The 27,726-nt window shown below is 40.0% G+C and overlaps 1 protein-coding gene across 2 annotated transcripts in view; it reads left to right on the top strand.

Moving 5' to 3' along the window:
• The first annotated feature begins 642 nt into the window (after positions 1 to 642).
• Positions 643 to 27,726, top strand: part of PIGG (phosphatidylinositol glycan anchor biosynthesis class G (EMM blood group)) — a 90,562-nt gene continuing 63,478 nt past the window's right edge. For both annotated transcript variants that reach the window (XM_074569070.1, XM_074569071.1), the window contains exons 1-8: positions 643 to 889; positions 5,165 to 5,370; positions 6,499 to 6,708; positions 8,174 to 8,362; positions 9,909 to 10,047; positions 12,127 to 12,339; positions 19,489 to 19,706; positions 22,351 to 22,632. In XM_074569070.1, coding sequence (XP_074425171.1) covers positions 730 to 889; positions 5,165 to 5,370; positions 6,499 to 6,708; positions 8,174 to 8,362; positions 9,909 to 10,047; positions 12,127 to 12,339; positions 19,489 to 19,706; positions 22,351 to 22,632 — 1,617 coding nt within the window. In that variant the 5' untranslated portion in view covers positions 643 to 729. The remainder of the gene's footprint in view (positions 890 to 5,164; positions 5,371 to 6,498; positions 6,709 to 8,173; positions 8,363 to 9,908; positions 10,048 to 12,126; positions 12,340 to 19,488; positions 19,707 to 22,350; positions 22,633 to 27,726) is intronic.

Raw genomic sequence — 27,726 nt, 5'->3', positions numbered from 1 at the left:
TATTAAAAAGGCTGGTGGGGAATATTCAACTTGCCAGTGGGTAGCTAAGATTCTACTTGCCAAACACCTGCAACAGTCACTGACTTCAGTTTCCTTCCTCACCTGCCACGCATCCCTTATTGCAACTCTACATAAACTCTCCCTGTCATCACACCGCAGGCTTCAATTCTGTGTTTTTGAGGAAGCAGCTTCTGGAGCAAACATCAGCTCTCAGCACGAGGCTGCACAAGCAGATCGCCGCAGCGCAGATTATCCTGGGGAAGCTGAGGCCCTGATACCATGGCAGCCGGCGGGGCACCTCAAGCATGGCGGCTCCGAGGCGGGACGGCCTCAGCCCGCTGCCGCAGGGCCGCAGACGGCATACTCGCCAGGGCCTCGCGTCCCGAGGCTCTGCAGCACGCTGCCAGCCGCTGTCCCGAGGCAGCGTACCGATGCCCTCCATCCATCGATCCCTCCCTCAGCCCCGCGGCGCCTCCCGGGCCCCCTCTCCCCCGCCGGCCTCCCATCGGTGTGAGTGCGGGGGCCTGCTTCCGGTTCGGGGGTCACACCTCTCGCGGAAGGGGGGGTGGGGGTTGGCTGGCCGCCAGCCAATAGCAGGGCTCGGCGGGCAGGTGGAGTGGCCGCTGGTTGGTAGACAGGAGGGAGAGGGGGAAGGGCCGGAGCGCGCGGCTGTCGCCTCAGAGAGGCGGCGGAGCGGGGCCCGGCGGAGGTCGGTGCCAGCGGGGGAGGATGCGGCTGCGCTCGGGTGCCTTCGCCTCCTCCTGCCTACTGGTGGAGGCCCTGGGGGTTGCGCTGTTCCTCCGCGGTTTTTTCCCGGTGGCCGTCAGGTCCCTGCCTCGCAGAGAGGCCCGCGGGGACCCTCCCGCCGAACCGTCCCCTCCAGGCCCAGGTAAGCCGAACAGCCTGTCCCTCGCCCCCTCGCCCGCCGCCCAGGACGGGCGGCTCCTGGTTACCACGGCAACCGACCCCCGCTTCTCCCTCGTTCCCCTCCCCGCCCGCAGCCCACCCCCTTGCCCGGCCCGGCCTGTCTTGTGTCGGCTGTGCCCCGCTCTTCGGCCAGAGCCCGGCGGGTTGAGGGACGGGGTGGCGGAGCCCCGGCGGGGCTGAGGGTCTTGCGGCTCAGGTTGCGTCTAACGCCGGCGGTTTGCATTGGGTCTTTCGGGTTGTGAGGCTGCAGAGGCAGGACCAGCCGGTGCGAGCCCGGTGCTGTGAGGCCCCTCGGTGCTGCCGGACAGCTGTCTGTGGCGCCATCGTGTTTCCAGACCTGTTCCCGAAGTAGTTTAGAACTTAAGTAATTTTGCATGTGGTTATCGATCGCAGCCAGCAGTATCTGCTCACGGTTGCAAAAAGCCTTAAGCATCAGCTGTCACAATATTTGGAGGGTGTGCTTTTCTGTCATTTGATTACCGTTTCCCTATCTCTGAGGCAGCTGTTGTCCCCTTACTCTTTAATAGTAAGCTGGTTGCATTAAATAATACCATTTCAGTTACAATGCTTCATGTACTTGCTCTGTTAACTTATTGGTTGTGTTGTGCTTGAGAATCATTGTTTCCGTGATGCTTACTGTGGTGTGTGAGTGTCTTAATGCCACTTTAGTGACACTCGTAACACTTTGGTAGTGAGAAAAGCAGCTGTAGTAATACAGGTTTCCTTCCTATTCTGGTCAGATTGCAAAATGCATGATATTACTTTTTTCTAGAATCACGGTCTCTACAGGTCCTGCTGTATTCCTTAGCTGACATTGTGAAACCAAAGTTTCCAAGCATCTTTTTAAGGAGGAATTGGTAGAGAATGTGCTGATACGTAGGTCCGTATATATAAAACGTAGGTTTTATATGTCCAGTCACGAATTGTATTAAAATAATGTGAAGAAGAATAACGTGTACTTGAAGGAGTGTTCTTTGCCAGTGTTTGGAGCTCGTGGGGTGAAACTTCAGGTTCACTGGACAGCTGAATTGAGTAGTATTTTGCTCATACAAAGCTTTGGCTCAGGAAATCTAATTCCTTGGTGGATCACCATTCCTTGGTGGAACAGGACTGTAACTGCCAAACTGGGTCTTTATCTACTTTTTATAAGTATATGACATTATGCATGTTGGAACAGGCTTACTTAAATTGCAAGAAATAGTGGAGGGAAGAGAAGGTTGTGTAATTTAGAGTGTGGTGTTGCTGATATTGGTTTAAGCAGGAACATTGAAAGAATCTAATCTGGTAACAAACCTGAGTGGATGCTGCCAAATGGCAAGCTGCTTTTTAGCTGGAGATTACCAAGACTGTGAGAAGTGTTTGGTGTGCTGCTGTGTGTAAACGATTGCATTCACGTGTGATTATTAACAGGAGACTAACATGGAGGGAGACTGTTTGGATGGGAGGGAAGTGTCAGACAACTGTCTTTTGAAAAGACTGGTTTGATTTGAAGAGTATAAATGCGTACCACAGGGGCTCTACAAACAGTTTAAATTTAGGCATGTCACTAGTAAACCTAGGTATAGGTAGGCAGAAATGGAGCAACAGTGGAAGAGTCTTTCCTTTCTGTAGTTCGTGGGTTACAATTTGCTTGCAGAGTGATCTCTTGCTCTGGATGATATGCTCTAAAGGCAGGGGATTGCTAACGAAACCGTGATACAGAAGGCTTTCAGCCTACTTTAGATCTGTTCAGAAAATCGTATTTCTTCAGTGCTTCTGTATTTTGTGAATGTTTCACTTTGTGAACCCTGACTGCTATTCAATCCATGCTGTCTTGCTTGTGGGATTACTGATAAAATTCTGTAATTGCTTGTATAATAGTGAATACTTGCAGTACAGATTTTGATAAGTTTTTGGTAGAACCTATGGTCTTGTTCACTGCTTACAGAAGTTCAGCTTCATTTGAAGTAATTTTTTTCTAAATAAACACATCAGGGATAAATAAGCATGCTGTATGCCAAGAGTTGCACGAGATATTGCTTTAGTTATCTTATAATTAAATATTTTCAGATGGGTGGTAATCGACTCCTAGTTTCTTCTCAATAGTTTGACCTCCTGATGAATAACACTGCAGGAGGGAGTTGTGAGTAGGGTGTATGTGTTTGTGATCTGAACATTTTTGGTGTCCAGCAAGTTTTGTTTGCCCAAACAAACGGATAGGAATAGATTATGAGAAAGATTTAACTAACAATACAGTACGTCCAGTTGTGCTTTCTTGTTTTTCATTGAGAGCAAAGTATGCCTGCGAAGCTGATAACTTAAATCCTGGAGAGACGTTATCATTTGAGATAACATATGAGAGCAGCCCTGAGGAGAGGGACTTGGGGCTGTTGGTGGATGAGAAGCTCAACATGAGCTGGCAATGTGTACTCACAGACCAGAAAGCCAACCGTATCCTGGGCTGCTTCAAAAGTGTGGCCAGCAGGTCAAGGGAGGTGATTCTGCCCCTCTACTCTGCTCTCATGAGACCCCACCTCGAGTACTGTGTCCAGCTCTGGAGCCCCCAAACAAAAGAAGGACATGGACCTGTTGGGGCAAGTCCAGACAGGGGCAGTGAAGATGATCCGAGGACTGGAGCACCTCTCCTGTGAAGACAGCTGAGAGAGTTGGGGTTGTACAGCCCAGAGAAAAGGAGGTGCCACGGAGACTTTATAGCAGCTTTCCAGTATCTGAAGGGGACCTACAAGAAAGCTGGAGAGGTGATTTTTACAAAGGCATGTAGTGATAGGACGAGGGGTAAGGAAGAAGCTAGATTTAGATTAGATATTAGGAAGAAATTCTTTACTGTGAAGGTGGTGAGACACTGGAACAGGTTGCTCAGGAAAGTTGTGTAGGCCCCATCCCTGGAAGTGTTCAAGGCCAGGCTGGATGGGGCTTTGAGCATCCTGGTCTAGTGGGAGGTGTCCCTGCCCATGGCAGGGGGATTGGAACTAGGTATTCTTTAAGGTCCCTTCCAACCTAAGCTGTTCTATGATTTTAATCAAGGCTGCTGGCAGTTAACATTTTGTTGTTGAGATTTCCTTCTTCCCCCTGCTGTGTCCCCCTCCCCAGTTTCATTATCTGGAAAAATCACTAGCAGTAACGAGTTTGTATGTGTCAATATATTGATGCTTATCTATGTACTCAAAAATACAGTTTCTGAGGTTGCTTTTTGAGCTTCTCTTGTTAGACACAACATTATCTGTGACCTTTCCAAGTCATCAGCCACTTATTCAGAAACATGTTTTACTCTAAAGGAGTGTAAAAACCCTAACTTCACATAATGCATGTAATGACAAGTTGATTTACCACAATATTGTTTGAGTGGAGGTCTGTGTGTAGGATCCATTCTGCTTCCATTTTATCCTTCTGTGTTTTTTCCTGGTAGAGATGCGGGAAACCTTCCTGTAGAGGTTGGGCCAAAAGCTGCCGCTGTAAAAGCTAAATGTCACTGTGTGGACCAAGCTCAATGCAAATGAAGAGTTGCTGCAGCCTGCCTTGAGTCCATACAAGAGCAAGGTGGGCTTGAAGGCCTGCTAGCTGGTGCACAGCAGCAGTTTGCTGTGCCGGCCCACACAGAATGTTCAGGGGATTCTGGAATTGGATTTTGGCCCTGCAGCTGCTATAACCCAACTATCCTGGCATAGAGATTTTTACCTTGAAGGGCACAAGTGTGCACAAATCTTTTCCCTTCAAATTTCAGTGAAACTACCTGTTTCCTTTTAATTTTCCTGTTCCCTTATGGTGGGATTCGATTGAAAAGCGTTGCTTGAGAATAGGTCTTAGCACAGGTGAATGGGCTGCATCTTTTTTCTAACAAAAGCTCTCTGTTGGATATACGTAGTTCAGCTTTACTAAATTAACCTGAGAGAGAAGTAGCAGAAGGTTCTTATTCATTTGAACATTCTCCATTTCATAGCTTTTCCTTATTTCTCCTAATTTCACATCGTGTATTCCATTCATGTTTTGTTTTCCTTCCTGGGTGCTGTATTGGATTTTTTTGTTCTTGTTTTGTCATTCCTGTGCTGGATGGCCTGAAAACTCAGCTTCCTCTGGTTACTTCTCATGTGTGCTATTGTTTGCAATTTTTTGCTACGGAATGTAAAGGTAATAAAGAAGTTGGAAGCACTCATTTCTGTGGTGAAGTTATCCTTTAACTTCTGTCTAGTTATTGTTAAAATTTGTTGATGACTTTTATATACCCTTTTTTATTGTTTAGGAATGGTTTCTAACTGGACCAAAATTCCGCCACCACTTTTCAAAAAGGTTGTAATTGTGCTGATAGATGCTTTGAGAGATGACTTTGTGTTTGGATCCAAAGGTAAACAGTTTATGCCGTATACTACACAAGTTGTTGAAAAAGGGACATCCTACAGCTTCATTGCTGAAGCGAAGCCACCCACTGTGACTATGCCTCGAATTAAAGTAAGTGGTTTCTTTTTCCACTTAGGGTTGTTTCATTTGAGAAAATTTTGAAGGCTGTTTTGTTTCACGTGCTCAGAGTTGGCATAAAGGGCAGGTTTGTGTTATTGCGATATGTGGCTCAAAGTCTCTTTTTCTGTAGCAGTGCATGTGATAGAGTCCTGATTTGCCATGGCTCAGAGGTGCTTCCTGTAGGAAAGGTCAGGTCAGGGATCGAACAAAAGAGACTGAGTAAGAGGAAGAGGTGTCAGCTTCTGCTTTGTTCCTTTATTTGGTAGCTCTGTGGTGGGAAGGTCTGTGAGAATCAGTTGAGGGCAGTTAAGGCCCTAGTACAGCCTTAAATGATTAGCATAATCTTTTCATTTGTAATCATGGGAAGGCCTCAAATTTTCCAGTTGCCTTCTATCCAACAAGATTTTTTGTTGGTATTTCTCTGTGTTCTTGTAACTTCTAATAGGAAATCCAGTTTAGTGTAAATTTGTTTTGTCATAGGGGTGTTTTTGCAGAGCTTAAAAAAAAATAAATTGTGCCAAGTTCCAGGTAACTAAACGATGAGTTGTGCCTGTGTCTTCAAAATACTTGGTCATCCAGGCTTCTCAGTAGTGGATCTGAGTGACATTTCTTATGTTGAAGAAGCTGAGGGAGTGAGCTATGGTAGGTCAGCTAGAAGGCCAGCGAGAGAGCAAGAGGGTTATAGTCTGCTAACTCTTGATGGGTGGACTTCATTGCATTTTCCAGAAGATTATTAATTACTATTTTGAATGTGCTACCATTGTTACTACTGTTTTAAGTCAGTTTACTTAGGCCTTCTAAACTATCTTTTTGTTGATTTAATGAATTTTAACTGGCATATAAAATCGTTTTACTGTTCACTAATTAATAAAATATTATTTTTATCTTTCTTTAAAGCAGTTATTATCTCTGATATCAGCTAGCACTGTGTTGTGGCAGGTGATGTGATGCGGCATGGCAGCTCATGTGTTCTTTTAATTTATTATGTTTCTTTATTGAAACTATAATTTCTCTGCCCTCTGCTTCATTGCTTCCTCTTACACTAATACTGTCTTCTGAGTACTGTAAACTTTTTAGTTTTTATCAGTATGTTTCTTCTATTTTTTTTCTTTTATATAGGCTTTGATGACAGGTAGCATACCTGGTTTCATTGATGTTATTGTGAACCTCAATTCTCCAGCTCTGTTGGATGACAATCTGATATGGCAGGCAAAAACAGCTGGGAAGAGAATAATATTTTATGGTGATGATACTTGGGTTAAATTGTTTCCAAAGCATTTTGTGGAATATGATGGAACAACATCCTTTTTTGTTTCGGACTTTACAGAGGTGAGAGGCTTTGCATAATCCCGAGTTAAATAATGTGAGTACAAACGTGTAGTGGTTCTGAAACACAAACCTGTCAATTAAATAGAAATTGGATTTATGTATGTTTTCAGTATTGACAATGTGGAGCTAAGCATTTCAGTCCGTCATGCGTATGCTGTGGGAATTGTTTGGATGATATAGTAACAAACAGTGTGTTACTGTATAACTTTCCTAGAAGTATTGTTGTGGTAGGGAGTTAGACCACTTGCTTTGTTTAAAAATTCTCCTATCCATGTTTCCACTCTGCTATCATAATGATATTCGTATGTGCCATCTTTAAAAGGCCTATTAATATATAATCTTGGTCTCTTAGAGGCATACTTTCTTTAGTGTTGTAATACTTTTGTAGTTGCAATATGAGTAGTTGCAATATGAGTAGTGTTTCAGTATGTTATCAAAGAGGGAGCATAGAAAGTTAATAAATTGTGAAAATTCTTATTCTGGGCATACTTAAAGAGTAAATGGTTCAGCAATTTTAATTTATATTTTGAATTCTTATGATTTGCAAAACTTTAGGCCATTGACCTGCTACTACTGACTTAACGATTTTATTATCATGTTATAAGAAAGTTAGATAGGTCTAACCTGTGAATTGGAAGGCACTTTTAATTGGTTACTCTTAAGATGTCATGCAGAAGCTTCAACATGGAGTGGAAAAATCCAAACATGCTGCCGGGTCTGCAATTATGTGTCTCTCAAGCTCTTTTATGCTTTTTGAATATAGTCCATTGAACAGAAAGCTTTTAATAGTTTTTTAGATAGTTATATCCAGAGTCAACAAAGCAGTGTTGCATGTGAAATTTTTAAGGGTTTTTAATATCAAGGGAGAAATATATGCAACTGAAAATATATTGTCAACCTAAGCAGGAGAACATGTGAGTTAGGCCCAAAATAGCACTTTTCAAATAATTTTTCTTACTTGCTATGTTGTCAGTTCTTTTTCTCACAGCAGGAATAATCTTCTTGTGTTTGCACAGTAGCAAAAATTGAGTTGAAAGAGCAGGAGTGGTTTTTTTCTGCTGTGCTTCCAAGCACCAAAGAGAAGCTTTTCCCAGTACCTGCCTCTTGTGAAGTGATAAATCAGGAGTGTGAAGGATGAAAGTGACTGAAAATTTCTCGAAACAGTTTTTCAAAGTATCTGTGGAAGCATGGCAACCCATTTTCTCTGTTTGTATGTAATGTGATGCCTTGTAATCAGGAAAGACTGAAATAGAGTGAAGAATCTGTTTTGTAAGACAAAATTTTTTGACTGCCTGGCATTGAACTAATCAATCTGATTTTTTTCTTTTTCTTGTTAAAATTGTGAGAGACTGTAATTCTCATCAGCTTCTACAGAATTTTAATGGGTGATGCAATCTAATTTTTTGATGCTTTTACAAGAGGGAAATTATTTTTACCTTTTTATTGTTTTCCTTTAATTTCTGAGGTTGATGATAATGTTACCAGGCATTTGGATAGAGTGTTGAAGAGAGAAGACTGGGATCTCCTAATACTACATTACCTGGGACTGGACCATATTGGACATGTAACTGGGCCAAACAGCCCATTAGTGGGACCAAAACTTCGTGAAATGGATAACATTCTGAAGAAGATTCATATTTCTCTTCTTTCAAAGGTAATATAGCTCCTTCTTGGGTCGATGTCTGTTAGTTGTGGACTAACTTTAAAATGCTTGCTTGTTTGCGGGTGGTAACTTATTTTTTCCTAGACCAAAGTGAATATTCTTCTGTTCTTTTCCTTTTCTGGCCATTTCCCAGTTAGCAGTACAGTGCAACATTTTTAAGGATTTACTGGCTGACCTTAGTAATGTCTGCTAACAGTCTCTTCTGAACAGCTGCGGGAAATAATTCCCCCTTGATGTGTGGGAAGAGGAGAGGAATGCATGCTAAAATTCTCTTATCACTCATGAATTAAAATGATGGTTGGTTTGCTTCCTGGTAATGAGATTCAGCAGAAAGAATAATGGGCTTGTAGAGCTAGTGACTCTGATTTCTACAGTTGTGAAGGCATACCAAATTCTTAGATATTGAAAACATTAAAATGGAAATGGTGGTTGTAAACAGCATTTTTCTTAATCTAAATGTAGCACATAAATTACCAAATCTGAATCTGTTTTTAGATTTGGAAATATAGGATGTCACTTATCTAAATAGTCTGGATGTTGAACTACCATGTCCTAATTCCGAGTGGCCTAAAGCTTTTCTCTTGTTTGTTTTTGGCAATTGCAATTGAGAATAGCTGCTCATAAAATTTCAGTAGTATTTTTAGACAAATGGATACTATTGTATGAAAAGAGGTTAAATCATGCTTGTGGAAGTTAGAATCTCATGAACGTTGCAGTGGTTTTGCTGCAGTTTGTTAGTATGTTTTGCTTTTGCCAACTATATGCAAGCCTTTATCTGAGTTTTAGAATACAGAAATAATAAAAGCACTTTGCTTTTGGATACAACAGGTACTGATAATAACTAGAGATGGCACAAAGCTGCTTTGTTAGGGAATGACAATATTTATTATTATTTATTATTTCTGCTGTCTTTGATTTGTTAGCTCAAAATTGTTGAATGGGGCTCATTTTATGCTTCTGTTTCTCTTTCCTCAGAAAAATAAACATAATTTAATATCAGTCATGTCAGATTTCTACTCCAAAAACACTTGAGAGGTTAGAGACTACTAGAAATAGGATTATCTTTTTATATTATACTAATATTTACAATATTAGTAATTTAACATTTATATTATATTAACTCAATGAAGCTAAAGAAATGGAGGAGGGGAATACTTCTTTGTTCATGCTACTGGTCCTGGACTCCTGATTTTCTTCCCACAGTATGATGACCTTTATTTAATCTTTCAGTAAGTTTCTTGTGACACTGTAAATGAGGTTTGGGGTTTTTTTTACAGCTTTTTTGTGTGTTTTTTTTTTTTAACATACTGATAAATACTTTAGATATGTATGTGTGCTTCAAATGTTAAAAATGAATATTATTGCATAACACTTAGTTGCAGACATCTCTTGTAATCTGCCCCAGGTGTTGTGAGCCAATTAAAAAATGGAATTTATTTTGAGAAATATTCATGTATGAACATGGTAAAGGTAGTGAAGCATTATATATATGCATCTTGTTTGTGCAGTAACTTATATTTATTTCTGTGACTTGCAGGAAGAAGCTTCGCTGCCTAATTTGCTAGTTGTTTGTGGGGATCATGGGATGTCTGAAACAGGTAGTCATGGTGGTTCTTCAGAAGGAGAAGTGCACACACCACTGCTGTTTATCAGCTCCGCTTTTGAAAAAAGAAGTGGTAAGGATCAAAGAAGCTTGACCTTTTCTAGAACACATTGTCATCTCTAGTTTATATTAGCTCTAGAATTCTTCCTGAAAAGTGCTTTGGTTTGTTCTACAGATATGTGGCAAGGCCCATTCTGTGTGACCTGACACTCTGGCAGAGTTTGCTGCCCAGAGAGGTGGTGGAGTCACCGTCTCTGGAGACATTCAAAATCCACCTGGATGTGTTCCTGTGCAACCTGCTCTGGCAGGTGGGTTGGACTAGATGATCTCCAGAGGTCCCTTCCAACCCTTACCATTCTGTGATTCTGTAATTTCTAGAGTCTTGTTTAAGTAAACTCCTTGACTGAGTGAATTGGTGAAATGTAGTTATACCAGGAGTGAATATTTTCTTCAAAATAATACTTCCCTCCACCTTTCATTCTGCTTCTTGCTCATTTCCATCTGATTTCCTGGCTTTTAAAGCCTGTTTGCAGAACCCTGCCTTCTTTATCTTAGTGGAGGTTTCTGCAGCACAGTGGAAGTACATTTATCTGGCTGTTATTCATAAAGCTGTTATCCAGGTGCAACAGAAAGCATTGCTTGAGGAGTCATTGAACTCTTTTCAGATATAAAACCAAAACAAAGTCAAGAGCTGACCAAAGCTCTCAAGTAAGTTCTTGCTTTGTAAATTTCACCTGTATATGTTGACAACCAGGCCACATGAGTGTAGAAGTGTAGATTCTGTAAATGCCATCTCTTGTTCATTGAGGTTACTTTCTGTTAGGTTTTAACCGAATGAGCAATTTTTACAGTATAGTGGAGTATATCTATTTACCTTTATTTTGGGATTGAGTTTGTGGTTTTTAATGATGCCCATGTAAATATCCAGTAGCTTGTTTCTCATTGGTACCATTATCAGAATTCTAGTAACTGCTCCTTATGATCCATCCTACTGTAAACAAAATGTACTGTGGTTAATTTGGTAGACCTCAAAATAGTAATCCTGTGGGCTTTTGCATTTAGTATGCTGTCAGAATATTACTTGTGTAGCCTTCTACAGATATATGTCACCCATGATTGCTAGATGCATTTGTAAGTTTTTTTGGTTTTTCTTTAACCTGCCTTTAAAGATGAAATCTGAAAACTGCTGACATACAGGCACTCATGCAAAAGAGGCTTTAGGAATTATAGGTGGCATTCTGTACAAGTATGGGATTAATCAGAGCTGGATGAAAAATGAGAGAAGTTCTAATGCTCTTAAAGGGAGCCTTGAGAATAATAAAGACTATATAGAATTCTTTTGATACTGTACTTAGGTCAAAACACTCAATGCCTAGAGTTATAAAGAGAACGAAGTAAAAACATAGTAGAAAAACACTGTTATGTAACTAGTAAAGCACACAAAGAAGCAATTGGCAAGACAATCTTAAACAACAGGTTACTTACATTAGTGAAATCATTCATGCCTGTAGGTGTCTGTAGGACTGAAGGCTAATCCTGCTAACTGCAGTAAGGTAATGGGAACCTGCACAGAACCCTTTAAAAATCACTAGATTTGCCTGCATGGAGCCATGGATTTGAGCCTTAACATTCTTTACCTGAGCTCTAATTCTGTTTGCCTAGCAACCTGATATTAATTAAATCTTGAGCTGTTGTCATTATGTCGAGAAGCTTCTAGAGTTCTGTCAGCATTATTTTAGATTCTCATTCTACATGCATACATTAAATTAGTCTGTTGTAGTCTTTTTATACTTTCTAATGCAAAAGTTATCGAACCCTCTTAAGATGTAGGCTGCAACTTGATATTAAGGTTATCTCCTGGACCATCTCTTTTCTTACTTGTACTTGTATAACATTCATGTTGTGTTTACAGTAGTTGCTAGTGTTGAAGAGTGATATTTGCTGAGAATTTAATAAATGTTGGTCTTGCAACAGTAGAGGACAGCAGCTGAAAAAGATCACTCAGCTCTCTGTATATCACTTGAAATAGCTGATCTAACACTAAAAAAAAATTTTGAAACTAACAAGATCCCAGATGTCTCTGGAGAAATACAATGGGCCTGTTACTTAAATCCTCTCTTTTTTTTTTTTCCCCTTTTTTTGTTGATCCTAGGTCCTGTAACCCAACCTGAACTTGTGCAACAAACTGATTTAGCTAGCACACTGGCAGTAGGTCTTGGTCTACCAATTTCAAGAAACAGTGTTGGGAACCTTATATTGCCAGTTGTGGGAGGCAAGACAATGAGAGAACAACTACGTTTTGTGCACTTGAATGGGTTCCAGCTTAGCACACTGCTGCAAGAGAATACACCTGCGTATGAAAAAGGTAGATCACCTGAAAAAAAAAAGTTACATATACAAAAGGAGAGCGTTTATAACATGGTCTGGGCTTTTAGGTTCAAGGGTATAGCGTGGCACTGCAAATTAGCCATTCAGTTGAGAGCAATGGTCAGAGGAATAACACTGAGTTCAGTCTTTACTGTAACCTACTCTGGCACACTGCCTCTGAGTAAAGTTTTTTAATACCCTGTACTACTCCTAGTAGGCAAAAGAGCAGAAATAATGTTTAAAGTAAAACTGCCTGTGTAGTTAAATCTCAGTGGTTTCGTATCTGCCATTTGTGAGGTATCGTACATAGGGCACTGGTTCTGAGCTATTTGGAGGAATAGCACAATGGCGTGCATTTATTGTTTAAATAAAAAGATACTTCAAGTAAAGCTGGGAAATAATTTATGGTAAGTTATCTTTTTATTTCCTTCCTATGTATGCATTTGCTTGGAATGAGAACCTAGAGAACTGCAAAGTTGGTTACTAAAAATACGTGTGTGTGTGTATTTGGAGGAAAGAATAAAAAACAAGTCGAAAACATAAACCAAACCTAGCAATATATAGTATTTTGCTAGGAAGCATGATACAAACTGCAATATAAGCAAGCAAGTTAATATGATAACTATGTGAAAAAAAATTGAGTCAGAGGATGAAGGAGAATATTTTACCATGGATGTTAGAAGTTATTGTTGTCTTAAAGTGACTGTGAAGCTAGAAGTCCTTATCTCTTGATTTATAATCTGTTGAATCATTAAAATAACTGGATGAGAATGCAGAGCTGTGTTAAAGCTATGAATAATTAAAGTGGATAACAACGTAAAGTTTAGCAAGGTGATCATTGTATGTCAAGAATTAATTATCTTTCAACATCACAGCTTCTAATCATAATTAAATCCCATTCAGAGTCTAACAAAACAAATGCCGTTTATGGTAGCAACATGCCAATAGCAGGACCCATGCTCCATCTATTCTGATATTTTTTTTTCTGCACAGATTTCCTCACTTAACCCATTTGTGTCAAGTGAGGAAACTTGCTGTGTTGGTGGAGTTCAGGATATGGCTGTGTTACTGAAAATTCCAACACAAAGCTCCATCTGACAGTATTTCTGCAAGTACTGGTGAAACAGACTGAAGTTTCTATCAGCTTCTGGTTTATATCTTCACTTTCATTTTATTTTTGTCCAGGAACAGCTTAATTTCAGCTGTAGCTTTCATCTGGGAAATTAAACCAAAATTGCTGAGGATGGAAATGTGAGAAATTTTGATGCTACTTGTGAATGCAAACTGCTATTAGAGGTTCTACCCTACTGGAAAGGGACTGAGGGCAAAACATCCATGATGAGCTTCTCTCCTTTCTGTAATGGAAAATTTCAGTAACATGGAACTAGATCCAAGTCATGGTAGCTTTTTTTGTAGAGTCTTAAGGTGAATTCTCCCTGTTGCTGTAAACTTCTTACAGGGTCTTGTTTTTCTTAGAGCACCCTAGATGTGCAAGGCTGTGCTTAACACTTTGGTTAGGATGATTAAGATTGGCAGGAAAAAGAGATGTGCAGTTTGTTTAGTGTTGTTTGATTGATGTGGGTACTTCAGGCCCTAGAAAGACTAAAATGTCACTAACTCAGTGCTTAATGCTGCATGTAGTTTGAAAGCATGCATGAATGGCCCTTTATTTTGGGTGGCTTCTAAGTGAAGATAAATACCATCCCACCTATCTCACTACAGGTACATATACGTATAGGCATATCTGTCGTGATTCCTGTAGGAAAGGGATTATCTTGCAAAGAAGTCATTATATTCAGTAATCAGATTCAGCTTCAGGAAGGATGCTCATTTTCAAAAAGGGTGAAAAGGAGAACCCTGGGAGATACTGACCAGTCAGCCTCACCTCCGTGCCGAGTAAGGTCATGGAACAGATCCTCCTGGAAGAGAAGGCAAAACACATGGAAGATGGGGAGGTGATTTGAGACAGCCAACATTGCTTCACCAAGGGCAAATTGTGCCTGACTAATCTAGTGGTCTTACACGATGGAGTAACTGCATCGGTGGACAAGAGAAAAACTACGGTTGTCATCTACCTAGACTTCTCTAAGGCCCGTGATACAGCCTCCCACAACATTCTTGCTGCTGTATTAGAGAGATATGTCTTTGATGAATGCACACTTGGATGAATAAGAAGTTGGCTGGATGGCCACATCCAAAGAGTTATAATCAATTGCTCTATGTCCAAGTGGAAATCAGTAACGAGTGGTGATCTAGTGAAAGTTGTCCCTGCCGATGCTGGCAGGGGTGAACTAGATGATCTTTAAAGGTACCTTCCCTTCCAGCCCGAACCTTTCTATAGTTCTGTGACTATAAGTTGGGAAGGTGAAGAGGGAGAGTTGCGCTTTATGTGAGAGAGCAGTGGCAGTGGATGGAGCTTTGCTTGGGCGTGGATGATGAAACAGTTGAGAACTTCTGGGTCAGGATTAGTGGACAGACCAACATGGGTGTCTGCTACAGACAGTCTGATTGGGAAGAATTAGTAGGTCTTCAGAAAACTTGAGGAAGCCCCAAGTTCACCATCTGTGGTGCTCATGGTGCTTCAGCCATCCTGTTGCAGCTCAGGCTAGATAACTGGACAGTGAGGTGGACTGAAAAGTGGCACAGCTGCTGGGCTCACATGGTTGTGATTGGCAACACAAAGTCCATGTAGAGGCTAGTCACTAGTGATCAATGCCAGGGCTTGACACAGACTGATATTGTTTAACATCTTTATTAGTGACCTGGGTGATGAGAGCGCCCCCTCAGCAAGTCTGCATACAGTACAGAACTGGGAGGAGTGGTTGATACAGTAAGTGGGTGTGCTGCCACTCAGAGGCATCTTGACAGACTAGAGAAATAGCTGACAGGAACCTCTTAAGAGTCAGCAAAGGGAAAAGCCAAGTCCTATACCTGGGAGGAAATAATTCCATGCACCAGTGCAGACCAGGTACTGACTGGCTGGAAGGCAGCTTGTTGGAGAAGAGCAAGGGGTCCTTGGGGACACCAAGTTGAACATCAGCCAGCAATACACCCTTGTGGAAGGAGGGCCAATAACATCCAAGCCTGCATTAGGAGGTCATTCATCAGCGGGTCAATCCTTCCTCTTTCCTTAGCTGTTGGAGACCACATCTGTGGTCCTGTGCCAATTATGGTCTCCCCAGTACAAGAAAGGCACGGATGTAATGTAATGAGTGCAGGGAACGGCTATCAAGTTGATGAATGGATTGGAACATCTGTCATACAAGGAGAAGCTGAGGGTGCTGGGACTGTTCAGCTTGGATAGAAGACTCAGCAGCGATGTTATCAATGTAGGAAATACATGATGGGAGGGAATAAAGAAGATTGCACTAAGGTCTGCTTGGTGATGTCCAGTGAATAGATAGAAGGCAGTGGGCAAAAATTGATATACAGGAAATTTTGTTTCACACTGGAATGAGTTGCCCAGAATGGTTGTGGGGACATTCAGGACCTGACTGGACACAGTTCTTGAGCAATCTGCTCTAGCTCATCCTGCTCTGAAGCTTTGGTTTTTATTTGTGGACTATCTGGATACTCATCAGAGTTGTGCTCACAAGTCTGGGACCATATGTTTTCTGAATTCCACAGACGAGGTGTGTTGCCAGGTTTTTTGAGGAAAAGAAACCCCAGAAGATAACCCAATTAGACATCTCCTTCCCTCATGTTTGCTGCTGCACATTCAAGCTTTCCAATGCAGATTCTCGGCCAGTAGCAACGGGTGGATCATGACATTTCAGTTGAATGCTAAGAGAAATGCCTATGACTGGACCTTCAGTTTAAAGTGAAGATACTTGCAGGAATAGTCTAAGCTTAGCTGCTTTTAAAAAAATAATTATTATTTTCAGCTCTTCAGCTCAAAAAGACTAGGTTCTTCTGAAGGGCAAAACATGGAATTCCTGCAGAAAGTATTGTAATTTACAGCACAGAGATAGGGCCTTTGTTCCTTTCTGCAGGATCTTTGTATCATTCACTTGATATATATCAAAGATGTAAATGTGGGGTTTGACGGTCATCTTTGGTAATGTGGACAGACTAGGTTTGGTGGGCGGTTGCATGGAAAGAGGTAGATGAGAACGAAATAAAAATGCTGAAAGGAATGAAGAGGGACACTAGGCAAAAAGCATGAAGAGGGAGCAGAACACGAGCAGAAGATGTGGAGAGAATTTATTGAGTTTTCAAAATATAACTTGAACTCATTTCAATGTTCTGTTTAATGAAATAGCGTCATATCAAATCTCGGTTTGATTAAAGCTTATTTTAGATGATTCTTTTTAGATTTCTGGATTTCCTCAAAAGTATGAATATTTAACTCTTATTTCAAATATACTGGAAGAGGAAATTTCCAGGGAATTCACTGTTCAAAAAACTATGGTAGGGAAATGAAAGTCTCCATGTGCACTGGCAGCTATCTCAATATACACATATTTGCTGATGGCTGAATTGTACTTTCTAACAGATACCTGCAAGCCTCCTACATAGCAGGATCAGCATGCTTTGGAGTCTGTTAGAAGTCCTGTGACACCAGACTGGACATTCTGGGTTAAACATTGCTTTCTAAAATTCGCACTTTGAATTCAGCCTGTAGTAGATCACAAAGTGTCTTATAGTGATAAGAGACTTAGAAATAGTGAGCATAATTCTTATATAACTGTACAAGAATTGTGAACAGAAGTACTTCATTCGTCTTCATTCACTTGAAATAAAATTAAAAATGTTTCTGGATTTAATAATGTACTCTTGCTGAAAAGGCTTAACAAAGAACATGGTGGGTTTTTTCCAAGTCTGATATACTATTGATCTACCAGGAGTAAAAATGATGTGTAACTTAAGTCTTTGTGACACCAAACTTACTTCAGTCATTGCTTTAACCTTTGTCTGAAAGTGTACAGCAAATGTTTTCCCCTACTGTTAGCTAAGAAGGTAAGGATTGCAAGATGGGAAGATAATGATAGGCTTGTTACATAAAAATTTCCAAATCACCTTTTTGCCCTTAAATTTCCATTAACTTTCAAGTGAAATTGCAGGGAAGTTGCAAGGATTATTGATGTGAAGTGAAATTAAATATTTATTTCTTGCAAAAAACGGATATATGTGAATGTTCACACATAGCATAATTTCCAGTGAGATACAAGTTTCTGAAAGTTACTCCCTTGCTTTCCTTGTGTTGTTGATTGAATTTATGTTGTGGTTGCATACTATACTCAATGACCAACATTTTAAATGTTACATGGCATGTAGGAGTATGGGGTTATGCACCTATGAAATAAAGAGGGAAAACATGTCTTAAGTGCTTTCAGGAACAACACTGTTTTCTACATTTACAATAAAACACAGAAGGTGACCTAATTTTTCTATTTTAGGTAAATACTCTTGAAATTAAACTTATATGAAGTGAATGGAATGCTCTTCAGGTGCATGTAGGACCCACTATAATGATTTTGGCAGAAATTATTTTAATTTTTTTTTATTTTCATGCTTGTAGTGAGTGTTTACTTTTTTTTTTTTCCCCATGTGTAAGCAAAATGGTGCTCTTCTGTTTTTGCGTGTGGAATATGGTTATTGTCACTGTTGAATGTATCTTTTTGGGAGGTAAAAAGGCTATCAAGTTTGTGCTGCAGCTTTTTGTGTAAATGTTTAGTAATGGTAAAGTTGATGATGAAAATCAATGGTAGTTGATGAGAGAATAAAATAGTAGAGTAGTTTCTTGTGTCCTTTAAATCGACTTGAATCATGTTCTCTCTATACTTGCACTTTGGCGTGTATGAACCAGAACAGTTGGTGTAAAATAAGAATTCTGTGGAATAACCAGTAAGGGGAAATTCATCTAGGAGAAAAGCTACTGCTGCCGTACTTGCAGAGGACTTCTAAAATGTAGGATTTGGCTATTTGCTTCTTTCCTGTGTCTTTTGTTGTCCTCACTCAAGCTTTTAAAAGAAATTTAGAGAGAATAGACTAATTCAGATATGTTTTTACAGTATGAGAGAGAAAGAAAAGAAAATGTAATGTCTCTGTACCTATACTAAAAAGATACATTTGCATTAAAACCTGAAACTGACAGAATTCAATAGTTGATTTAAAATCACTTCCTTCAGGGACAGACGTTATTGCTAGTCTTGTCCTCATCCCCAGTTCTGAAAGCAGACCACAGTCATCATATATGTTGTCAGTGTTCACCTGCAGTCCTGTTTGCACGTGTATTTATCAGAAGACTTAATCAAAACTACATTTCTACAAGAAAATATTACCTACATCTAGAGAACAGATATGTGTCCTGGAGGTTGGTTTGGTTTTTTGAATTTTTATTAATTTATTATTAGTTTGGTTTGGGGTTTTGTTTGTTTTTCTTCAGGTCAGAATTTCTTTAGATGTAGATAGGCCATCATGAAATCACTTCCTGCCACAAGAGTCTTACTTCCGTAACTTGATCTCAGTATCAAGTTTTCTCTTTTTCAATCGAGTTAGACTGCGGGCCATCTTTACACTAAAGCAGAGTTGCTAAGTTTTGCTGCTGAGGATTGCTTTGCACCAACTTCATAGTCCAAATACTTGAAGACAAACTGTGCACTTCAGCTGCTAGCTTTTCTATTACTGCTTCAAAATCCCCTTGTGGATTCGTGTTACCAACTGACTTTCACTATCTTTGCAGCAAAATTGAGGTCCCTAATATGGTGTGTATGTGTCCTTTGATGTTTCCTCCAGAGATCAGCTATTTGATCATTTTGCACTTGGCTTATACAATGTGGCCTGGATAATGAGTGGCTCCAATGGGAAACATGACTTTTTTTTCAGGATTCAAAGCATTTGAATAAGTTTGTCCTGGAAACCTTTTGTAAGAGTAAACGGATGTTTTAATACATTTGGCGCTTTTAGAGGTCTTGACATTTTATCAGGTTAGGGATTAATTGCTTTTATTCTGAGTAACTGGGTCATTATGATATTGCTGCAGGAAGATAATGTAACTTTCTAGGTGTAAAAAAAGTTTCAACCCTCATAGCAATTTATTTTTATACAAGGAAATATAAAAATACAACCACCTCTCTAATCTTCCTTTGTTCACGAATCCTCTTACTTCTTTTTTTTTTTTTTCTTTTTTTTCCCCCCCCCTTAGATCCTGGATATGAACACTTTAAGATAGCAGAAAAGTCCCATGGTAACTGGATAAAATTGTATTTAGAGGGGAATAACTCAGAAATACTCTTAAATCTTGGCAAAAAGGTCCTGAAACAGTATTTGGAGGCCCTGAAGACTCTGAGTTCTTCACTAAGCAAACAAGTGGCACAATATGACATGTATTCGATGATGGTGGGGACTGTGATCATTATGGAGGTATGAAAATAACGTCTTTCTGTGAAAAAGCTAAGTGCACAAATATAGAAGTTTCTGGGTTTTGACTACTTAGTGTATACTCTTACTGGTCTTTAGAATTACTGAGTATGAACTCTATGCTTGGCTGAGGTTAGAATTCATTCTAAAGTATAACTTGGCCTTTAAAATGATTTAAGAGAGCTTTTTGATATGAGATACTTATGTTTTGGTGTAACTAGTTACGGTAAATGTGCAGATGCGATACAACTTAAATTACTCCCATATTAGTTAGACTTCTACTTTTGAAATAGCCTTACTGCATTAAAAAAAAAAAACAAACCAAAAAGTCTGGCAAGTAAGTTCCTACCTGTTCCTCTTTATCTAACAGTGAGAGTAGCTGCTCAGAATAGGCAGTACCTTATTTGTACAATTTTCACAATTCCAGGAATTGCTCTTTGTAGTAATAGGTGAGTCCTGAAATAAATGCTTGCTTGTAAGGTGCTGGGTTTCCACTTTATATCTTATGCAGGAATAAAGATAAGATATCCCATGTCCGGAATTTTAAGTGGTTCTCTGCAATTGGTATTTTGGCCAAATCTCAGATGCTGGAAATATCCTCTGTGGTAATGCTTTGAGAACCATGCTGAAAGGATACCATGCGCGCATACTGAACCGAAGCTTGCACTGACCTTTTAGATGACATGAGTGTCAACTTTTATAAGAATAAGCGTTGTTCTCTAGGATGGAAATACCTACTACAGGCTTAATTCAGTCCTTGCATGTGTGCGGCACTGTACGAGGCTGTGTAATTGCTGTAGCACTGGCCCTGTTCAGTGCCTGGAACAGTACATGAACAGCTATTTAGTATTTGAGTCTCCTTTGCCCTGGAAGGGCTCTGTGCCTTGTCTCATATGCACTGTTCTCTGTGTACAGAGTATATCTGAAATGGCTTTCTGGTAGACTGCCTAGCGGGGTTTACCACTTCAGCTGCTTCACAGGAATTAGTTCTACAGTGCCCTTGGGAGATGAGATGGTAGGTTCTGTTCCCACGCTACAGATGGCAAATCTGGAGGTGAACAAAGCATAGCACAGAGCTGAAATGCTTGTATTTCTTTTTTATTCATTTGTTTTGGAAACCTATGTATTCAAGCTCTTGGCAGTTACTTTAGACCTGAAGCATTGGATTTCTTTTTTTTCCTGGAATGCAGTTGTAGGCGCGTAGTGGCTCTGCAAACAGATCTTGGGTATTTTACTCAATGGGCCTGAATCAAAAGAAACATGCAGCTACTAATGATGAAAATTTTGGTTGAGAAGAGCTTGCTCAGCATCACTGTAAGACTTGGTGCAAAGCTGCTGGAGTTTTTTCTTTTGTCCAGTGCAGTACTCAAGAAACTGCCTTGCTTTTGAAAATCATTTTGTCTTGATATGTATTTTCCACTGTCACTGAAAAAATAAAGGTAGGGAATCTCACAGGTGACTTCAAACTATGCCATGCTATAAACGCCATTTATCCTTTACTTCAGATGAGGATAACATCTCCAAGACATGAATTGATAACAGTGCATTTGCTCAAAAGAACTAAACTTCGATTTGTAGATAACTGCAATTTGAGCATTTTCCTACCATGAGTGCTGTCTTTGTTTTAATTGTAAGTGCTGTGTTAAAAGGTAGGACCTAAGCCAGTTTGATACTGTGAAATCTCATATTTTCATAACCAAATGAACTGTGTGAAGTAGAATATGAAGAAGAAGGAAGACTACTGCCAAGCATTGGATTTTTTTTTTATCTTCTTTAGTGTACCTTACTGTGTTGTGAGAAAAATTTTAGGTAGAAGTCCTCACAAGTGACAGTGAAAGATTACAGGTTGGCAATGGTATGATATAGTTGTTTTTATCATAATTTGTTTTAATGTTGCCCTAGCACAAGCTGATTGAGTACAGTCTAGTCCTAGCTCCATCTGTGCCCCTTGTAAAGCATTTTAGCGTGTGCCTGAGTTTTCCCTTTACTTGTAAGGGTATGTACATGAGTAGCAGAAATTATTCTCCACTGCTGCAATTACCTGAGAGGAAACTTGGAATTCTGCCTGATTTGTGTGCAGGTTAGATCTAAGCGAAAGTAAAACCAATAAATCAAATTAAGATGAGAAGAGGTACAAAAAACAAATACTGGGAAAATTCAGAAGCTTGGAACACAGCATACGCTTATGTGATAGTGTAACTTTACTTGGTCTGGAAAGCTATTGACCTCAGCAGGATCTTTGTGTATTTGTATCTCGCACATTGTAAGTGAGATAAATGGCCTTTGGCAAAGTGTCTTTGTAACTTTAGGCAGTTACAGGTGACAACGGTTCAAATTTGTTTGCTTAAAACTATTTTGATACTGGGAGTTAAAGCTCTTACTTTGCAGGGAATGAAGATCATGCATGTGATCAGTAACTTGTGTGTCCAAAGCCTTAATAAATGAAATCCTTGATTCTCCCATTTATGTGGTAGTATCTTACTAAAGACAAAACATCCAGCATAATTCTTCACAGTGTTTTTTTGATGAAGTATGTAAACTATCAGAGTGACATGGATGAAAACAGTATGATTTTTTGTGTGAATTCTCACTGTATGTTTTATCTAACTCCCATTCTTTTAAGTATTAATTCCCTATTTTTTTCTAGGTTCTGCTGCTGCTTTTGCTCAGTGTTCCAAAGGCCCTGAGCAGCCGGGCAGAATTTGAAGTTCCCCTCTCCCCTCCACTATTCTCTCTGCTGTTTTACTTGATGTGCCTGATGCTGTGTGCAGTTCACGTCATTGTATGCACATCAGCACAAAGTTTATGCTATTTCTGCAGTATGTCCTGGTTAACAGCAGTTGGAGTGATGATGCTGATTTCTGCACTCATGTGTGGTATTTTATCTGCTGTTACAAAGATCTTTGAGAATTCCAGAGTTCCACTGAAGGTGAGAGCATGCATTAATTATGGTTCAAAATGTTTTGCTCTTTATCGCATACTTTCAGATAAAGTGTTATGAAGGTTTTCTCTGTGTGTACTTAAAGAAATTGTTATTTGTAGTGTAATTTGAATAATTTAAAACTGTAGTTGAAATGTAGTGGCATGATACCGATTGCTATAATGAAGATTATAGAAGTGCCTATTTTCACATTACTTTAAGAAATGTTTTAATTAGTGTAAATTATTTAGCAGTTGATTTTTATGAGATCAGAAACAGTGACGCTGTCTACAAATTTTATGCTGTTACACAGTGATGTTTCACAATTGCTTTCAACCCAAACCATTCGATGATTCTATGTATGATATTTTGCAACAACATGCACCGGTGATGATCCGGTATTTCCCAAATACCACAGACATTAATGCTCTAAGACTAATGAGAAAATACTTTGCCAGTACCCTTTCTTATATTGGTATTCTTAATGCTCTTTTAAAAAATAGTTTTGAAACTGTAACAGAGGGAGCAAAATTAATCTGTCTGTTCTACTTTTTAAGTTAAACTTTTTATGTTTTTTAAGTTTAAGAAATCGAGCTTGTTACAATCTCTGGCATGCTCAGAGATATTCTCAGATGTGTGTCAGTAGTTACCTTCTGTAAGGTACTTAATGAGTTTTATTGTTGTATTCAGGTAATTTCAAGGAAATAGAATTTGCAATGTCTTACTCTGCTTTCACGGTGGAACTTAATATGCCAAGAACTGTCAGTCACACCATAAAATCAGCTTCTAGCTGGTTTCTCTGGTGCTTGTTAGTCATATATTTCAAAGGTCTCTGAAATTCAGTAACTTTAATGCTCATAGCACTCTACTCGATGATGCAACTCGATGATGCAACCTCTGCGCAATACAGTCCTTTGTCAGTCTGGGTTTCTTTGAGTCACGTTTGGAGTTTTAGGACCTCTTTTTCTAGTGTGTGACAACATCTGGCAAGTACATTGCTTTCATGATATGATTACATAGTCCTTCAAGCTAAAAAGCAAACTTCCTGACTTAGAGAAACTGCTATATTTCATGTAATTCAGAGAATTCACTACTCATGAGTGGAGGTTAATATAGCACTCTCTGCAGCTATAGGTTGTAATTCCCGAGCTTAATTATAAATCTAAATTCTTAAAAGTAAGACTGCTGATTTTTATTATTCAAACTATACAAGTTTATAATTTTTTTTCTGTAATTTCTGAATTTGTATTATTCCTTCTTGGAAATCCTACTTTTCTGAGAAGAGTCTTGGACTCCTGAAGAAGCATTCTGTCCTGAAGACAGCTTTTTTTTTTTTTCCCCTTTCTCAGTTTTCTTCAGTGCAATTCATTTCAATGTATTGAAAGTGATTAAAAAGTGAGAGTTGATAGAACATGGTATTTCATTCCTATGTTTCTATTTATTGGCCACATAATATTTAGGTGTGTCTGTTGATCGTTTAGATAGACTAAAATAGAGTAACAAACCAGCTAACAACATCTGCATAATGAAATCAGGGAAGGAAGTATAGCTGCTAACAGAACAGTCTTTGTAAGCATAAATCACAGTTTGCTTTTCATGCTGAAAATTTTTTTGTCAAAGTAGTGTTAATGTTTTGCTGCCAAAGCTAATGATGCTTGTGTGGGTTTCTTTTAAAGGCAAATAAAATGAAGAAAGTAAAATTGGTCAATGTGAATGGAGAAATCTGCTGAATGAGATGTCTAGTTGTACAGTTTGCTAACGCTGTTGGTACTTAGGGGTGTGTTGGTCTTTAAATGGACTCAGTTCACTTCTGCCCTTTCTGAGTTGTTCGACTTAAAGCCTTTATTAGCTTTCTGTATTTTATTGTAAAAGAGGTAGAAATTTTTCTTAGAAAAAGTAAAAGATTATGGTCTTGAAATAATAACTAATGATCCACTGCTGTAGAAACTTAATGTTTACTTGCTGTACAATGATAAACAAACACAACTATGGGAGGCAAGCTCATTTTTCATCTTAATTGTTACCAGTTTTTCTAATTTTAGCAAACACTAGGAACCTAAAGATTATGACTGTCTAGACCTATGTAAAAATTACAGATGTTCCACTTCAATATAGTTGAGAGCAATGACAACAGATGATAGCTTTCTCTTTGAGGTTGATAGTCTCAAAGCAATTCAGTTTGCCTGTGACCAGAAATCTTTCTTATGTGGGTAGAGATAAGTTAATTCCTTGTGAAACTCACTACTGTAGGAGTAACTTTAAAGTAACTTTATATGACTCAGGAAAAATGCTTTCCTACTAGATCAAAGAATGGAATCTGGTAAGATGCTGCTATTCCTTGGCTATTACTAAATTTAGAATGGGCTGTTACCAAGTATTTGTTGACAGGTATGAGCTTTGACTTTTTAATTTGGCCCTGAGTCTTAGGGTTTCATTCTTATCTGTTCTTGGCATGTTTTCATCCTTGTTGGTGAGAGACAGCTGCTGGTGCGAACAACTTCCTGCAGGTGGCTTACACATTGCTAATACAGCTACTTTGTCAACAATCACAACAGCAATTGCAAAATGTCTCCTGACATTCAAAACTTGAGTTGGATGGAAAGGCTTTCCTTATGAAAGGATTTAATTGATAACTCCTTAATAGAGGCAAATAATTTCTCAAGGAACACATGGAATGAGCACACATATAATCCACGTTGTTCCACTTTTAGATTGAATCTTTCTGCGTAACTTTAGAGGAGGAAGTGCCACTTCCATACCCATAATCTGTTGGCCATTTCTGATGATTCCACCTAGTCAGCTATGCCTAGGTAGCATAGACAGCAGTATGTGTAACAAGTCTTTACCTATCCCTTCTATTTCCGTTGTCTTTCTTCCTCAGATCAGCTTTGTCTGTACATATGCCTTTGAGGACAAACTGAGCAAAATCAGACAAACTGATTAGAAATTATATCCAGGATACTATATCCAAGTTTGATATCTTTCCCTGCAGCACTTCGCATTCTGCATATGAGAGATCACTGCAGCTGGAACTTTTTCTCCAGTTGATGTTGGGGTTTTAGATCCAATCCCCTATTTCTTGAAGAAGGATGTTTCAGCAGCAGCTTTTCTCCTTTTTGCCTTTGGTGCCAATTATGAGACCATCTGGCATTCGAGAACCCTTTTATTATTTATTATTAAAACCCCTTTATTGACAAGTGAAATTTGATGTCACTGGCAATTACACTTCTGTCATTTTAGGACAGGGATCATAGAATCATAGAATGGTTTCGGTTGTAAGGGACCTTAAAGATCATCTAGTACCAACTCCCCTGCCATGAGCAGGAACACGGTCCACTAGATCAGGTTACTTAAAGCCCCATCCAACCTGGTCTTGAACGCTTCCACAGATGGGGCATCCTCAGCTTCCCTGGGCAACCTGTTCCACTGCCTCACCACCTTCACAGTAAAGAATTTTTTCCCGATATCTACTCTTTAAGTTTGAAACCATTACCCCTCATCACTACACTCCCTGATAAAAGGTTCTTCTCCTTCTTTCCTGTGGGCCCCGTTTAGGTACTGGAAGGCTGCTACACAGTCCTCCAGAGCCTTCTCTTCTCCAGACTGGACAACCTCAACTCTCTCAACCTGTCTTCATAGGAGAGGTGCGTCAGCCCTCTGATCATCTTCGTGGCCCTCCTCTGGACTTGCTTCAACAGGTCCACATCCTTCTTATTTTAGGAGCCACAGAGTTGGACTCAGTACTCCAGGTGGGGTCTCACCAGAGCGGAGTAGAGGGGGAGAATGACCTCCCTTGACCTGCTGGGCACGCTTCTTTTGATGCAGCCCAGGATACAGTTGGCTTTCTGGGCTTTGAGTACACATTGCTGGCTCATGTTAAGCTTCACATCAACCCAAGTCCTTCTTCTCTGGACTGCATTTGTGCTTGGGGTTGCCCCAACGCATGTGCAGGACCTTGCAACTTGGCCTTGTTGAACTTCATGAGGTTTACACGGGCCTACCTCTCAAGCCTGTCCATATCGCTCTGATGGCATCCCTTCCCTTCAGCGTGTCGAGCACACCACACAGCTTGGCGTTGTTGGCAAACTTGCTGAGGGTGCACTCAGTCCCACTGTCCATGTTGTGAACAAAGATGTTAAATAGCACCAGTCCCAGTACCAACCTGCGAGGAACACCACTCGTCACTGCTTGCCACTTGGACATTGAGCTGTTGACTGCAACTCTTTGAGTATGACCATCCAGCCAGTATGACCATTCTTATTCACTGAGTGCTCTACTTTCAAATCCACATCCCTCTAATTAAGAGGCAAGGATCTCCTGTGGGGTGGTGTCAAATGCTTTGCACGGGTCCGGGTAGATTATGTCAGTAGTTCTTCCCTTATCCACCAATGCTGTAACACCATCATAGAAGGCCAGCAAATTTGTCAGACATGATTTGCCCTTAGTGAAGCCATGTTGGCTGTCACCTATCATTTCCTTATTTCCCATGTGCCTTAGCATGGTTTCCAGGAGGATCTGCTCTATAATCTTGTCTGGCACAGAGGTGAGACTGACTGGTCTGTAGTTCCCCGGCTCTTCCTTTTTTCCCTTTTAAAAAATGTTTCCCCTTTACCAGTCAGCAGGAACTTCAGCAGACTGCCATGACTTTTCAAATATGATGGATAGTGGCTTAGCAATTTCATCCAGCAGTTCCCTAAGGACCCTTGGATGCATCTGATCAAGTCCCATGGATTTATGCACCTTCACGTTCCTCAGATGGTCTGGAACGTGATCTTATCCTACAGTGGCTGGTTCTTCATTCTCCCAGTCCCTGCCTTTACCTTCTGTGACTTTGTTGGTGTGGTTAGAGCCCTTGCCGGTGAAGACCAAGGCCAAAAAGTAGTTGAGTACCTCAGCCTTCTCCGTATCCCAGGTAACCAGGTTTCCTGTTTCCTTCTGGAGAGGGCCCACATTTTTCCTAGTCTTCCTTTTATCACTGATGTACCTTTAGAAGCTTTGCTTGTTGTCCTTGACATCCCTGGCCAGATTTAACTCTGTCTGGGCTTTAGCTTAACCTGATCCCTGGCTGCTCAGCCAGTTTCTCTGTGTTCCTCCCAGGCTACC

Source organism: Larus michahellis, chromosome Z (genome assembly GCF_964199755.1).
Source record: "Larus michahellis chromosome Z, bLarMic1.1, whole genome shotgun sequence".
Classification (NCBI taxonomy): domain Eukaryota; kingdom Metazoa; phylum Chordata; class Aves; order Charadriiformes; family Laridae; genus Larus; species Larus michahellis.
This window is presented reverse-complemented; position numbering and strand designations above follow the sequence as displayed.